The following is a 15,537-nucleotide window of genomic DNA, read 5'->3' on the forward strand; positions in this document are numbered from 1 at the left end:
ATATATATATATATATATTTGTAGATAGACACAATACCTTTATATATTTATTTTCCATGTGGTGCTAAGGATCAAACCCAGTGCCTCACATGTGGTAGGCAAGTGTTCTATCACTGAGCTACAGCCCTAGACCTCCAGTCCTTTGTATTTTGAGACAAGTTTTCACTAAGTTGCACAGATGGGGCTAGAACATAAGATTCTTCTAACTTGGCTCCCTGAGTAGCTGAGATTATAAGTGTATACCACTGCACCTGAAGTTAATTCTCTTTCATAAATGGATAAATTATTGAGAAGCCTCATTAAAGGGAGTCAGGTACACACTGGAGAAGCTGGGCACAGTGGCATGTGTTTGTAGTTCCACCTACTTGGAAGGCTAAAGGAGGAGGATTGCTTGAGAACAGGGAAACAGAGCAAGACCCCACCTCAAAAAAACCCAAACCAAACCTAAACCAAACAGTACCAATAACAAGAAACAAACATCCTAAGAGAATCAGTCCCATTCTCTATCCATATACTAATGTCCTCCTATCTTTATGCATGCCTGAGTTTCTGCTGTTGGAACTTATACAGTCTACCCTCTTTTGCAAATATTTGGAGCACTGATTTGGGAATGAAGATTGGCTGCAATCCATTCCATGTCTGATGACTCCATTTCAAAAGTATAAAATTTTCCCTACCAGTTCTTTCCCTTGGCCGACAGAAAAGTGATCTCATTGTACAGTAATTTCCTTAGTAAAGTACAAGAAGGGCTCTTCAGCATTCCAATCAGGATAAATGTAAAACCATCCTTTTTCTTTGGGTCTGTCAGAAGCTGAAATTTATGATGGAAAATTAGAAGGGAACAGTCTTCCTTTCCATGGTAGAAAATACATGTTAACTGATAACCTGATGTTGTAAATAAAGAATCCTGAAAGTCTGCCACTGTGGCTCAGTGGCAGAGTGCTTGCCTAGCATGTGTGAGGCACTGGGTTAGATTCTCAGCACCACATATAAATAAATAAAACAAAGGTTCATTGATTAAAAAAAAAAAAAAAGTCTAATTCCATGAGGAGGAGTGTGAGAAGTCACCTGAATAATGAATTATAAAGGACCAGCATGGGAAATAAGGGAAGTAAAAATCTGAGCAAGGAACATTTTGATCTTTTTGGTAAGTCTGTTTTGTATCTGAGCTAAAATCTAAAGCTTTGTTGCAAGCAATCAATAAGAATATAATGGGTAGTTCAAAAAGGCAGCTGGAAGCCAGTGGTGGGGGTGGCACAGGCCTATAATTATAGCTATTAGGGACATTGAGGCAGGAGGATCATCAGTTTAATGCCAGCCTGGGCAACATGGCAATTTTTTTCCCTTCCCCTTTCTCAACAAAGAAAGAAGGGGAGGGGGGAGGCAGCTGGAGCATGAGAAGAGGGAGTTTTGAAATAGATTTGCCTTTGATATGGAATTGATATTATCTATTATCTACCATTAATATCACATGAAATAGTAAAATTCCGCTTAGATGCCATTTGCTAAACTGAGATTCAAAGGGTGAATCTGGCAATTATAACCAGGTAAGAATACATTTCAGGTAAGTTGGCAAGTCACAGAGAAACAGATAAGATATAGATGGGATTTCCACGAACTTGTAGAACAGGGGAAGGACGATTTCTAACAGATGAGTACAAGATGGTGATAAGAATTTCTTTAAAGATTTCCAAGTGACTTCATTTAGTAAACTAGAAGCAGTGTAGAAATTGCAAAAGATTGAGAAACTTGGGCCACACCTTAGGATATATGAAAGTAGGTTGTGGGAGGAACTGACAGATTAATCAGAAGAGATATCCACCAAATCTCCCTGGAGTAAAAGCTGAAGATCAACCTCTTAGAAAGAAAAAAGGGAAGAGACTAAAGATTACATATTCTCTGAAATGGCTAAATGACAGGATTATATAGACACATTAAAAAAAATTTCTTAAATTTCTATAAGAAAATCCGATTTGACATGTCTTTTTTTTTTTCTTCTCTTTTTTTGGTAGTGCTGGGGATCAATCTGAGGCCTCACACATGCTAGGCAAAAAGTTCTATCACTAAACCACATCCCTGGCCCTATTTGACAATTCTTAACTTTGTCTTGGCTGCACTAAGCAATAAAACATAAGCCCCTGAGTTCACTTTTACCTGATGGTTTTCCACATTATCACTATAAAAATGAAGTTAATCAATTGAGAATATACAATTGGCTAAATGGAAAATAATATATATTAATAATGATAAATCATAATGACTAAAACTTGCTGAGTGCTTACCACATGTTGGTTATTGTGCTAGACAATTTACAAAGATTAGTTCATTTAAACTACTAAATGCTCCTTCAGATAGACACTATTACTATTAGCCTCTTAATTTTATATACAAGGAGACTCAGGTTCAAAGAAGCTACATGCCATGTGAAGAGTAAAAGTCAAGGTGAAGCCAGAATATGAACCTCAAATCTGACTGCTTAATCACCATGCTATTCCTGTATCCTTTCTGGCGGGTTTCAAACTCAGGTCCTTGTGCATAGTAGGCAAGTGTTCTACTACTGAGCTATACCTCCAGCTTCCTGTATCCTTAAGTGGTAAGGTTTGGTAGAAGAAGTAGCACTATGCCAACTTAATTCTCTAGAAAGAACCAATGGAGCTGGAGGGTAGATGTAGAAATAAAAACTAGGAAAGGAATAGCACTCATAAAAAACTAGAAGAAAGAAGTAGCATTTGTAGCAAATTCTTCTGATCTTGGCTATTCTATCATATAGCTTCTTGTAAGTGTTCCTGTCACTTGGAATCCAAGTACCAATACCAGGAAAAGGCTTCTGGTACCTGTCAGCACACGCATGGCTCCATGGACGGCATTTAAGTCTCCGCTCACCAACATCTCCATGAGCAGGTTGAAGAGTTGGGGCCAGGCTTCCGGCCAGTCCCAGTGAGCAATGGCTGACACTGCATAGGCCACACTGGAGCGCACTTTGCTTATCGATTCTCTCAACCCATTGGGCAATAGCTCCCGGATAACAATTTTTGCCTGTAGAGGAGGAAAGTCCACTTGCCATTAGATCAGATTATAGGTGATCAGCAGAGCCCAGTCCAGTTTGGAACTATGTTAGAAAAAAATATAAAAACTGCATAGCTGTACAAAACTCCAACATGTAAACTTGACAAATAATTTATTCAGAGAGTTCACCTGTGATTTCTAAACTTATGGTGTCCATTATAGTAGCCATTAGCTACATGTGGCCATTTCAATTAAAATTAAATAAAATTAAAAATTCAGTTTTTCACTTCAAGTAGGAAGTATTTAATTTTGTTTTATTTATTTATTTATGATCCTGGGGATTGAACCCAGGGGTGCTCTATCACTGAGCTACATCCTCATCCCTTTTTTTTTCTTTCGACACAGGGTCTCACTAAGTTGCCCAGCTTGGAATCAATACTTGTGATCCTCCTGCCTCAGCCTCTCAAGTTGCTGGGATTATAGGCCTGTGCCACCACACCTGTCAGCCATATTTGAAGTGCTCAGTAGCTAAGTAGCTCTTATGTTGGACATCACAGATAGAAAAACATTTCTATAACTGCAGAAGATTCCAGCAGCCTTTGTGTCTCTACAATTTGTATCTCAATACTTTTGGGGGCACAGAATATTTGCAGAGCACTACACAAAGCAGAAACATTATTTTATTTTCAAGCTCTCTGAAATTGGCATTATAATTCTAATTTTAGAGATTTAGTAAATTGAGGCTTAGTAGTTAAGTATGTTTCCAATTATCTCACAGATTGTAAAGGGCAAAACTGGCATTTGAACATAGGCCAGCCTGATACCTGAGTTCTCTTATCTACAGCATTGTGGCCTCCCCCATGCCAGCCACCAATCTCCTTTTCTACTTAAGTCTTTTGATCACTCCATGTTGTCAACGAATGTTGACAATCTCTTATGATGGCTACTCAAATATCTGTCTACAGACTACTCAAGTAACTGTTCTTACCCTTTCTGTAGTTTCAGGAGGCCTAAACTTTTCTGATTGGGCACACCAGTGAGTTTCCACGTATTGTTTCAAGATGACTGATGCTAGCTGTGAAGAGAATAAGCCAAGAAGTGCATTAAGAAAAAGACTTTTCATACATATCATATACATGGCTTTATACATTTGAATCATATCTAAATCTAAATCATAGATTATTTAAATTGACCTTATTCTTTCTCTTTCCCATAAGAAAGTTTCATTACCAAGTAAAGGATGTTACTTGTAAATCATTTCAGTCTGGACTCACCTGACGGATTGCCAGTGCTCCCTGGGGATCTACAGTCAGCTCTGCCAAGTGAACACCAAATTCTGAAAGAGAAAACTTTAGTTTGAGTCTAAGAACATCCAAGAAAGCCACAGCAATTTACCAAGCTCTAATAGTGATACCAATAAGAAAATTTCAGAAAGAAACTTGATCCATTGCTTCTGAAAGTGCTGATAATTGCTAAGACTGATTGCTTCAAATAAGAGAAACAAGTTGGCCTGTAGGTCATGGTTTGTTACAATGTAAAGTTCTAGTACCTTTTCATTTATTCCAATTATTGCACAGTAAAATCTAGCTATTCCCCCTACCCTGCCCTCAGGCACAAGGGACTGAACCCAGGAGCACTTTACTACTGAGCTACATCTCTATTCCTTTTAAATTTGATACAGGGTCTCACTATGATGTTGAGGCTGGTCTCAAACTTGTTCTCCTCCTGCTTCAGTCTCCTGAGTCGTTGGGGTTACAGGCATGTACCACTATAACTGACTCTTCTAGTTATCTTCCTTTTCAAAACCATAACATTTTTCTCCTGTCAAGGAACATAGTATCTAATTGAAAACTGTAATTTTCTAACCCCACCAACTTAAAAGGTGAGCTTTCAGGAGTTGTCCAGATATATTCTTTTTATAATTTAAAAAAGTTTTTTAGCTGTAGTCAGATGCAATACCTTTATTTATTTATTTATTTTTATGCAGTGCTGAGGACTGAACCCAGGGCCTTGCACGTGCTAGGTGAGTACTCTACTGCTGAGCCACAACATCAGCCCATGTCTAGATATATTCTACCAATACATTATCAAGTCCAAGAAAACCTGGCATCAAGAGCTTAGTCCTAAAAATACAAGTGCTGCAAATGAAGTTTCTAATAAGTATGTAAACAATAATCTTGAACTGCATATTGAGAGGCTCTAAACAACTTTTACTCCAAACCAAAATATAGATCTAATTTACACTGCAAAAGGAATGAACTATCAAATATTTATTTATGAAAAGAGGAAGAAGAATGTAATATAAAGAGCACATCATAATTTCCACATCTCACAGTCTAGGACTGCACTATCCAATATAGTATCCATCAGTCATAAAGGTTAAGTACTTGAAATGGTGGCTGGTGAGAACTGAGATGGCTGTAAATGTAAAAATACACACGAGATTCCCAACTCAGCATAAAAATAAAAGCAAAATACCTTAATAATTTTTATATTGATTATATACTGAAATAATACTTTGCATACACCTGGTTAAATGAACATAGTATTAAGAATTAAGTTTATCTGTTTCTTTTTGTCTATTTTAATACAGTTACTAGGAAATTTAAAATTTCACATTTGCCTTATATTTCTATTGGACAGCACTGGGCTAGATTGGATACATTAATCTATGGCTGCCATCAAATGGGAAAAAGGAGTCTGCTGTTACCTCTAATTTGGAGGAAGATATAGATTAGTGTAGTTAAGAGTATAAGCTCTGGATTTTGGCAAGTTTAGGTTCAAATCCTGAAGCTACCGTGTTTGTCCTCAGTTTGCTTATCCACAAATTAAGAATAATGGTATCTAGCTGGGTACAGTGGTGCACACTGTAATACCAGTAACATGGGAGGCTGAGGCAAGAGGATTATAAGTTTAAAGCCAGCCTCAGCAACTTAGCAAAAGCCTATCTCAAAATAAAAATAAAAGGCTATGGGTATAGCTTAGTGGTAGAATGCCTCTGGGTCCAATCCTGGTACCAAAAAAAAAAAAAAAAAAAAAAAAAAAAGTTTCTTTCTCTCTTTATATACATATATTAAGCAATTCTGTGAGAATTGAATGAGACCATGCATGTAAAATATTTAGCACAATACCTAACACATAATAAAAACTTGAAGAAAAAGTTATCTTGCTATTATTTTTATTGCCCACCACTAGTACATTGTTTGACTTTCCTATGTGTAACTAAAGTTACTTTTCATGTAAAGTTCTATAGCTGGATTCTACTGGAATAGTCATCCAAAGGGCATTTATTCCAAAGAAAAGCTTAACATCAAAAAAGAGTTAGCCGGTGTGGTGGCGTATGCCTGGGATCCCAGCAGCTTGGGAGGCCGAGGCAGAAGGATCCTGAATTTAAAGCCAGCCTCAGCAATGGTGAAGTAGACCCTGTCAGAGAGACCCTATCTCTAAATAAAACACAAAAAATAGTGCTGGGGATGTGGTTCAGTGGTTGAGTGCCCCTGAATTCAATTCCTGGTACCAAAAAGAGTTATTAGCCAGCCCTAGTGGCCACAGGTCTGTAATCTCAGTAATTTGGGAAGCTGAGGCAGAAGGACTGCCAAATTTGAGACCAGCCTCAGCAATTAAGTGAGGCCCTAAGCAACTCAGCAAGACGCTGTCTCTAAATAAAAATAAAAAGAGCTGGGGATATGGCTCAGTAGTACAAAAACAACAACAAAAAAGAAAATTATTAGACACAATGTTTCATGTTCAAAATCTTATTAAGGAATCAGGTTAAAACTACTCAGTTGGGCTAGGAATGTAGCTCAGTTGGTAGAGTGTCTGCCTCACATACACAAGACCCTGGGTTCAATCCCAAACACTGCCAAAAACAAAAACAAAAACAAACAAAAAAACCCACCACCACCACCAAAAAAAAAAAACAAAAAAAAAAAACAACAATCTAACAAAAAAAAAAAAACCTACTCAGTTATTTATGCCCATATTTTTAAAAGTGTTTTATTTTGAAATAATTTTAGATTCACAAAAAGCTAAAAGGTAACACACACAAGTTCATGGATAGTTCATTAATATTCTCCACCAATAAGCCCCTTATCTACCTGTGGATCAATGATTAAAACCTAGGAAACTAATACGGGTACAATACTATTAACTAAAATAGACTTTATACAAACTTCAAATTCCAAGATCCCACATCCTGTTTGGTTGTTAATGTCTCCTAAATTTCCTCAAAGAGTGCAACACTTCCCCATTTTCTTCTTTGTTCCTTATAACCCAGACACTTTCAATTAGTTACTTTGTAGAAAGTTGTCTCAATTTGGGTTTAACTGAAGTTTCCTCATATTTAGATTAAGATTATACATTTCTGGCAAGAATATAGAAAGTAATGCTACTCCCAGTATTTCATATCAGGGAGTACATAATGTACTGGTACTGTTCACTTTCATTACTTGGCAAGGTTGGGTCTGCCACATGAAGACCAGGCAAACTTTACACATAGATTCTGTCACAGCTTGGGCTCCCTTTGTCAGCAACCAGAGAACTTCAAGTCTAATTGCTCTTTGCAGAAGAAAAACTTTGCATGAATATAGTTTTTCCATGTAAGAAATTCAGAAATACTTAATCTATTCTAATACATAAGTCTATTTTAGTGCTACCAGAGGAAGGCAGAAGTTTGGTGATGATTACAGAGTTGGGATTTCTTTAATACAGTCATAAATTAATCATGTCTGGTACCTATCAAGGACCACACACACACGACAAATTTCACTAACCATCTTGTTTCACACATCTCTTGAGACTGTGAAGGATGTGAGAATAAGAGAACATCAGAAGATTAAGATTCACATGGGGGCCAGAAGCCTAAGTCAATTACAAGTCTGTACCTACAAGTAGTTTAAGATGACTTTTCTCCAAAAGTTTATTTTCTTTATATAAGAAAGAAGCTTGAAATTTCAAATAACATGAATGTCTGCTTAAAAGCCTGACTGGGAAAAAAAAAAATCTTTGAAGAATATCATCACTGATAATTACGACAAATTTTAAGATAAAATGAACAGAGTAAACCAGGCGCAGTAGTGCATGCCTATAATCCTAGCAATTCAGGAAACCAAGACAGGAGGATTAAAAATTCAAGGCCAACTTCAGCAATTTACCAAGACGCTGTCTTGAAATTGAAAAGAAAAAGGGCTAGGACATAGTTCAGTGGCAAAAGTGACCCTGGGTTCAATCCCTTGTGTGTGTTCAGTCATACACACACACACACACACACACACACACACACACACACAAAATAGATTATCTACATTTTCTTCTCTACAGGTTTCCAGAGTTTCAAAAATGGTAATCCCAAAATTCAAAGAAAAAGAATTCATTTGTATTAAGCTATAGGGGGACTTAAGAGGGGAAACAAATTATTTAATGTGATTTATTCTGCCTAGACCACATATCCATAGAAATACAGGGACAGCTGGGCATGGTAGCACATGCTTGTAATCCTAGTGGCTTGGGAGGCTGAGACAGGAGGATCAAGAGTTCAAACTTAGCTTCAGCAATTAGCAAGGCCCAAGGCAACTCCCAAGACCCTGTCTTTAAGTAAAACATAAAAAAGGGCTGGGGATGTGGTCCAGTGGTAAAGTGCCCCTGGGTTCAATCCCTGGTACCTGCCCCAACCCCCTCAAAAAAGAAAGAAAATAAATACAGGGACATCAGTTACCACAGAAGAGTGGCACACTCACAAAATTTTAATTATATAAAGCTAATGAAGAACTGTTTCCAAGGAGTGACAGTGGTGTTATTCTGTTTGTGAATTTCTGCTATCAGAGTATTTCAAAGAAGGAAAACACAAGAAAAATATCCTGAAGCTCTATACCATGTTTTAAATCTGATCCACAGAGTTATTCCTATTTTTTATCTGTTAAGTCATAAAAAATAAAAAAGATTTTCACTTAAAAAGAGACTCTACAATTTTTTTTAATAAATACAACTAAGTATATCTGAAAAAAAGTACTATTGTGTATGTGTGTTTATTTATGTGTTGAGGGATTTCCAGTTTTATTGATTAGTGTCTTTAACATCACTTCTTTAAGTTATAGGTAGACGAACCTAGCGCTTCACGTATGCTAGGTGAGTGCGCTACCTCTGAGCCACAACCCCAGCTTCTTAACATAACTTCTTTAGGGGGAAAAAAAAAAGAACTCTGAGATGATTAAGGCAGGGAAAATACAAGAGACACAGATATACATAGCTGTTTAATTTTTCTTGGAGTGGGGCATTAGAAAGGATCAATTAAGATCGAACTAAGATCCAAACCATAAAGTTAAACCAAAGGGGACATTCACAAGAGGGCTATATGAAATTAGCTTTCTAAAGCTATTTTTTTAAGGAAATTTAATTTCTCTAGTTCCTGTTTCCTAGCTGAAAAAGACTATTTGGTTATTCTGGATTTTTACCCTAACTTTAGGTTCTCAATTATCATTTTATTTCAAACCAAAAGGGTATCTATCCTCTGACTTCCTCTCTAAGAAATCCTTTGCCCTCTTTCATTTTCTAGTCTCATTCTCTACACTGGATTTATTTTCTAGTCTTTTACTCTTCTCTCTCTCTCTCTCTCTCTCTCTCTCTCTCGAGAGAGAGAGAGAGAGAGAGAGAATTTTAATATTTATTTTTTAGTTTTTGGCGGGCACAACATCTTTGTTTGTATGTGGTGCTGAGGATCGAACCCGGGTCGCACGCATGCCAGGCGAGCGCGCTACCGCTTGAGCCACATCCCCAGCCCCTTATTCTTCTCTCTTGTTATCCTTGCTCCTCTTTCTCTCCTTTTACCCCACCTGGCAAAACACTATCTGTCTAAACCTTGGCTGAAAAGGGAAAAATCCAGGGAGGATAAAGATTAATTAAGAAACACACTGGGGCTGGGGTTATGGCTCAGTGGTAGAGCACTTGCCTAGCATGTGTGAGGCACTGGGTTCGAGTCTCAGCACCACATATAAATAAATGAATAAAATAAAGGTCCATCAATATCTAAAAAAAATATTAAAAAAAAAAAAGAAAGAAACACACTGGTCTTAAGAGTCTATTAGAGTCAAAGACTTAGCAGTGCCTTGACAGTCAACTATTAGGATGAACTGTCAACAGAGATTTTTTGGAGGACTGAGTTGCATATAGTGTTCTGGAGAAGCCCCCTATTTCTCATGGAGGTTGGTAAACTCCACAAAACCACAGTTGAAAGGAAAATGAAAAATTCCACCACTGGCCTTTATCCGAGCGTGGCCGCCTTCCGCTCGGCTCAGTGCCCGCCACATGCCCAGGAGTGCGTCTGGATCCTTGAGGGGCGCCCTTCGCAGGTGGACAGTGCTTACGCTATACTGCAAGAGAGCCAGAAAAGTGCCCATGAGAACCAGAAAGCAAACTTCCAGCCAGTGGGATCATCTCTCTAGGCGTCTAAGATGGGGAAATCAACACAGATATCTGGGCAGCATCTGAATGCCAGGAAGTTAGGGAGTGACAAATCCTGCCCTCCCTGTCTTCAGATCAACATAATGGTGGTGGAAGGAAAGAAAAAATGTATTCTCTGTGACATATCTGGTGGGGACAAGACAAAAGCCTGGGCTTGGGGTACAGCTCAGTGGTAGAGTGTTTGCCTAATTGAACCCATGAGGTCCTGGGTTCAATTCCCAGCATTAGGGGGAAAAGAGAGAGAGAGAGAGAGAGAGAGAGAGAGAGAGAGAGAGAGAGAGAGGGAGGGAGGGAGGGAGGAAAAAAAAAGACCAAGTCAAGGCCAAATGATGGGGGAGAAATGTCTTCAAAAAAATTGAAATAACTAATAGAAGAAAATTTCCTATAGTCTAAATCTATATTAGAAAGTCTGTGCTATGCTGATATAGGGAATTAAAGCTTATAAATGAAAGCAATTCATCCAAAAATTAGGTGATGCTCTTAGAGGAAAGTAAAAGAACTTCATTCTGAGATATAAAAAATACAGCATAAATATGCCCAAAATTAAGAAATTATCTTTTCACAAGTCATCATCTTACCATAAACTGGACCCTCTTCCACAAAAAGGTCAATGAAGCTAAATTGAGAATATTAAGATTTTATGGTAGGAGACTCTTGGTAGTTAATAATCTCTCCAGACTGTTTATAAAATGTTTCATATGACCCTATTAATACATGGAACTCAAAGAACATGCTAACAAATCAAAAAACTTCTTATTTTTACCCTATTTAGGCAGAACTAAATTTCTAAACTCTGCTGATCCAACTCAAAATCTCAATCCTAAGAAAAATGCAAAAGTAACAATTATTTGCTGAAAATCATATAGCAAAGAAACTTCCAAACTTTCAAGTACTATTCTTTTCAATCCTTGATGGGAGTACTGTCTGAACAAGGTGGTAAGTGGCACCACATTCTCTAATTAACCCTGTTAAATAGAATTTAACTATTCAGAGAGGTTTGCTGGGTTTCCCTGGATCCAAGTGACTAGGAAAAAATGGCAATCTCATGGGTTCAAGAAAATCATTCCAGGACACCAGGCTGATGATGAAGCAAACTATGTTTGTTTGTTTTTGGTACCAGGGATTGAACCCAGGGGCATTCTATCACTAAACTACATCCCCAGCCAGCCCTTTTTATTTTTTACTTTGAGACAGCCAAGGCTGACCTTGACAGTAAAGCAAATTATTGTGATCATTTTCAGATACCCACACTAAATAAGTCAGGGTTCTAGCAACTCCATTTTCTAAGAAAACTGCTTCTTAAAATTCTATCTATGATGCAATCTGGCCAAAGCATGTCAACTTCTCTTGTCAATACTTTTCTTCTTCCTTTCTCTCTCTCTTCCTCCCTCTCCTGTCCCTCTCTTTCTTTCTTTTTTTGGTACTGGGGATTGAACCCAGGAGCACTCTACCACTGAATCACATCCCCACCCCTTTTTATTTTGAGACAAGGTCTCACTAAATTGCACAGACAGCCTCGAACTTATGATATTCCTGCTTGAGTCTCCAAAGTAACTGGGATTATAGGCATATAAGCCACTGCTTGTCTCTTTTTAAAATTTTTGTGGTACTGGAGATTGAACCCACAGCCTTGTCCATGCTAGGCAAGCACTCTACCATTTAGCTACTTCTTCAGCTCTCTTCTTCTTGTTTGAGACAGGTCTCACCTTGGCTGGCCTTGAACTTTTAATTATTTTGCCTCAGTCTCTCAAGTAGCTGGAATAACAGGCGTGGGGGACTGCACCTGATTTTTGTCTGTTCTTTTAAGATAGAGTTGACAAATGACCTGTGCTCTTTTCCCAAATTAAAGATTTTTTCCACTTAAATCTTGAAGACTAGGGGGCATCAGCTGGCAGTCAAGGAAGGTGGCACTTCTTTTTGGCAAAAGGAATAGACTAGATGATCCTAAACAACTTGGTGGAACTAATATCCTAGGTGAGGCAACAATGCTCACAAAGACGTATGGTTATTTGAGAGGAATGAGGGACTATATCTGATAGTCACCCGACCCTGTGCTCTATGGAAACCAAAAAGGATAAAAAGATGACAAGTACACAATAATATTAGACACCAACTCCCAGATTTCTCATTAACTTCAAGTTGTAAAGAAGAGTGTTTTCTAAGGCCAGAGGGAAGGTTTGTTACTAAGACACAACAAAATTGTGAAGCAATCTTGAGTAGAAAATCATCTATTCATTCAACTGCAAGAAAGCCTCCTCACCTTGGCTTGCAGGGCATTCTAATAGCAGGGGCGACTCCTCCCAGTTTCACCAGGCCATGTAGTTTGCTAAATCCTGGCTGGGAAGTCAGGTTCTACATTTTCATGTAAGGAAGATGGTGGAGAAGAAGCTATTAGACCATGTTCAGAAAACATCTGAGGGAGTTAGAATATAAGATGGGAGAGACTGTGGAGCCAATAGCAAAGATAACTTGTTAAAGGTCATAAAAAGAGAGTATAGTGTATTTAAGGGATGAACCACCATGTCCATCTAAAAATATGTACAGAAGGGGATAAAACTATAGTTTTTTTGATAAACACAAGGAACCACACAATTGTAAAGACACAACCTTTAAAGGGCCTAAGGCAGTATACTCAACTCCCCCCCCCCCAGACTTGATCCAGCCCTGTAACCACAACCTAAACCCTAGTCATATGCCTTATTACTAGACCACCAATATCAGGATAATTTCCATACCTCTCTCACAGCATGCACAACAGCACAACACCAGTAAGTTTTGGGGGAGGGAGGAAGAGCTGAGAAGGAGAGTCCATCTATTTCCCACCAGTGGCCTGGATCAAATCTCTGTACTTTTGAAATTTAATTTTTGATTTCAAGACCCAAAAAGGCAAAGAAAGTGGGAGACCAGAACTTCAAAAAGATCTCAGGAAATTTACAATTGACTCTGGCTACGGCTGTAGAGGCCACGGCTACTGAGGCCACGGCTTTTGGCTACAGCTGTAGAAGAAATCAGAGCCAAAGAGGGGTTACTAGCAGTTTAAAACAAGCTAAGGTCTACCTTTTATGGAAAAGTGTCAGACATGCCTTTGGAGCACCAAGACCACTGGGTATCATTCAAAGAAGATTTAGTTGGGATCAATTTGTATCAAACCACCAACTTTATTCAAGTGGAAAATTAATTTGATGAGGTATCTGTTTTTTCACTCTTCCTTCTTCATATCCAAGAAAGGCAGAGACATTAATGTGAATAAAGGAATTTTACTTAGGAGGCAATAAAATCCCCCCTCAGATTATTTTATACATGGCTTTCCAACAGCTTTCTCCTAGCCAGTGGTTCCTCCTTTTGTAGAGTCTGATATTTTACAGAACAATAACAACTACAAATGAACTTTCAGAATGGCTCTTAATCCCAAATCTCAATGTTTTCAATAGCCCTTTCATATTACAAGTAAACGTAAAACTAAATTTAAGGGAGATTTTTGTCTTCATTTCTTTTCAGGAAAAAGAAGTCTCCTGGGAGAGTTAACTCGAGGTTTTGAATGCAATCAATCAGACCATGGGCAATTTCTCTTTGCAGATGCCTAAATTTAAGGAGTGGAGGAAATATTCTCTTGAACTGGGAAATTCTGAGGACTTGTAGTTACAGTGAAGCTATGGCCAAATATATTTCTTACATAAAGACCAAGAAGATTTTCCCTTCTGTAGTAGATTAAACTCTTCTATGTACAGTGGCTAAGCTGGGCCTGATGAAAAGTCCATAGCAGGAAACTAACAAAAAAATCTCTCAACTCAATAGTTTATTTTCTCCTCCATCACTTTAACACACATAATAGGAGAATGGGGACAAAGATCAAAAACAAAGGAAGATCGGTTCCTCCACACAGAAATCGTATTTAATAACTGCAAATAACTCTGAAAATACACGGGGAGTGTGGTCAGAAAGGTGCAGCAGCTGCATGTGCTTATAACTTATAAATTATGAGACAACATGACACGTACAAACAACCAGCCAGGTTAAAAGTCAGTGGCAGAAACTTGTTTGATGACATCCACTAGATTTGATAGCCACTGCCCTCTCGCCATTTCTAACAGCTCCCCCTACTCTAATCACAATACAATCAAGCTGATGAGAACAGCTAAAGACCCTGGTCCTGCAAGCAAAAATGATCTCCCAGACCGCGCGGCACCAACACCACAAAGTCGATCTCCATCTCTGTCCTCGGCAGATCCCAGGCTCCATCTCTTTTCAAGTCTCCACCCTCCTTTCCCCGCGGAGGCTCCACCTCTCCGGCCCCGCTCTTTTCAGACGCGCCTCCGGTCTCTGGGACTTTCACAGCCACCAGCGACATCAACCTCTCGCGCTTCCTACTCCACTCCCCCGCGCCCAGCTCTCCACTGGCACAGCTCCGTGTGTGCCTTGCCGGTCCCGAGCTGCAGTCAGCGGACTGTGAGGCCCGCACAGGTCCCAACCATCCTCGTGACGGTCCCACCTCACTCACCCTCCGTCACCTCCAGCACCTTAATCTGTTCCTCGGCAGCAGCCCGCACCTCCTGCACTGGGGACAGGATCCCAGTGAGAGTATCCACCAACGCCTCCTTTAATCCTTGTGCTACTGGACCTGGCAACCCGGAGGCCGCACCAGCTGCAGCTGCCGCCGCCATCTTTTCTCCCCTCAGTCCCCCAGCCCGGACCCGCCACTGAATGACGGCTCCCGCGCACGGCCAATCCACGAAGCCGCGCCTGCGCACCAGATTCCGCGGGAGCGGGCGGGAGGCGGGGAATGGATCTAAACCTCCAGAGACAGCGCCTCTTGCCGCTTAAACGAAAACTGCACCTTTGTCAGCAAGGATCGCTTCAGATTTATGTCGAAAGGGAATCCCAGAGAGATTAAGGGTCTTTTCTAAAGTCGCACAGTAGGTGAGCCATCTCACTTAGAATAAAGGCTGTGGTGTATGCCTTTAGACTCAAGGGTCGTTCACATATTAGACACTGTGTTAGGAGAGAGGAGGTGGGGTGGAAATGGATGACGAGGGCTGAGTGTGGTGATGCATGTCGGTAATCCCAGAGAATGGGGAG

At 39.4% G+C, this 15,537-nt stretch overlaps 1 protein-coding gene across 3 annotated transcripts in view; it reads right to left on the minus strand.

Moving 5' to 3' along the window:
• IPO9 (importin 9) overlaps window positions 1-15,169 on the minus strand; it is a 52,256-nt gene extending 37,087 nt beyond the window's left edge. For 2 of the 3 annotated variants that reach the window (XM_081298660.1, XM_081298659.1), the window contains exons 1-4: window positions 14,960-15,169; window positions 4,281-4,342; window positions 3,995-4,081; window positions 2,835-3,036 (exon numbers count right to left, since the gene is read on the minus strand). In XM_081298660.1, coding sequence (XP_081154786.1) covers window positions 2,835-3,036; window positions 3,995-4,081; window positions 4,281-4,342; window positions 14,960-15,122 — 514 coding nt within the window. In that variant the 5' untranslated portion in view covers window positions 15,123-15,169. Of the gene's footprint in view, window positions 1-2,834; window positions 3,037-3,994; window positions 4,082-4,280; window positions 4,343-10,259; window positions 10,366-14,959 lie in introns of those variants that run through there. The other variant, XM_081298661.1, reaches the window with a different exon arrangement.
• Between the last annotated feature and the right edge of the window lie 368 nt (window positions 15,170-15,537).

Source organism: Spermophilus citellus (genome assembly GCF_964194105.1).
Source record: "Spermophilus citellus genome assembly, chromosome: 6".
Taxonomy (NCBI): Eukaryota; Metazoa; Chordata; class Mammalia; order Rodentia; family Sciuridae; genus Spermophilus; species Spermophilus citellus.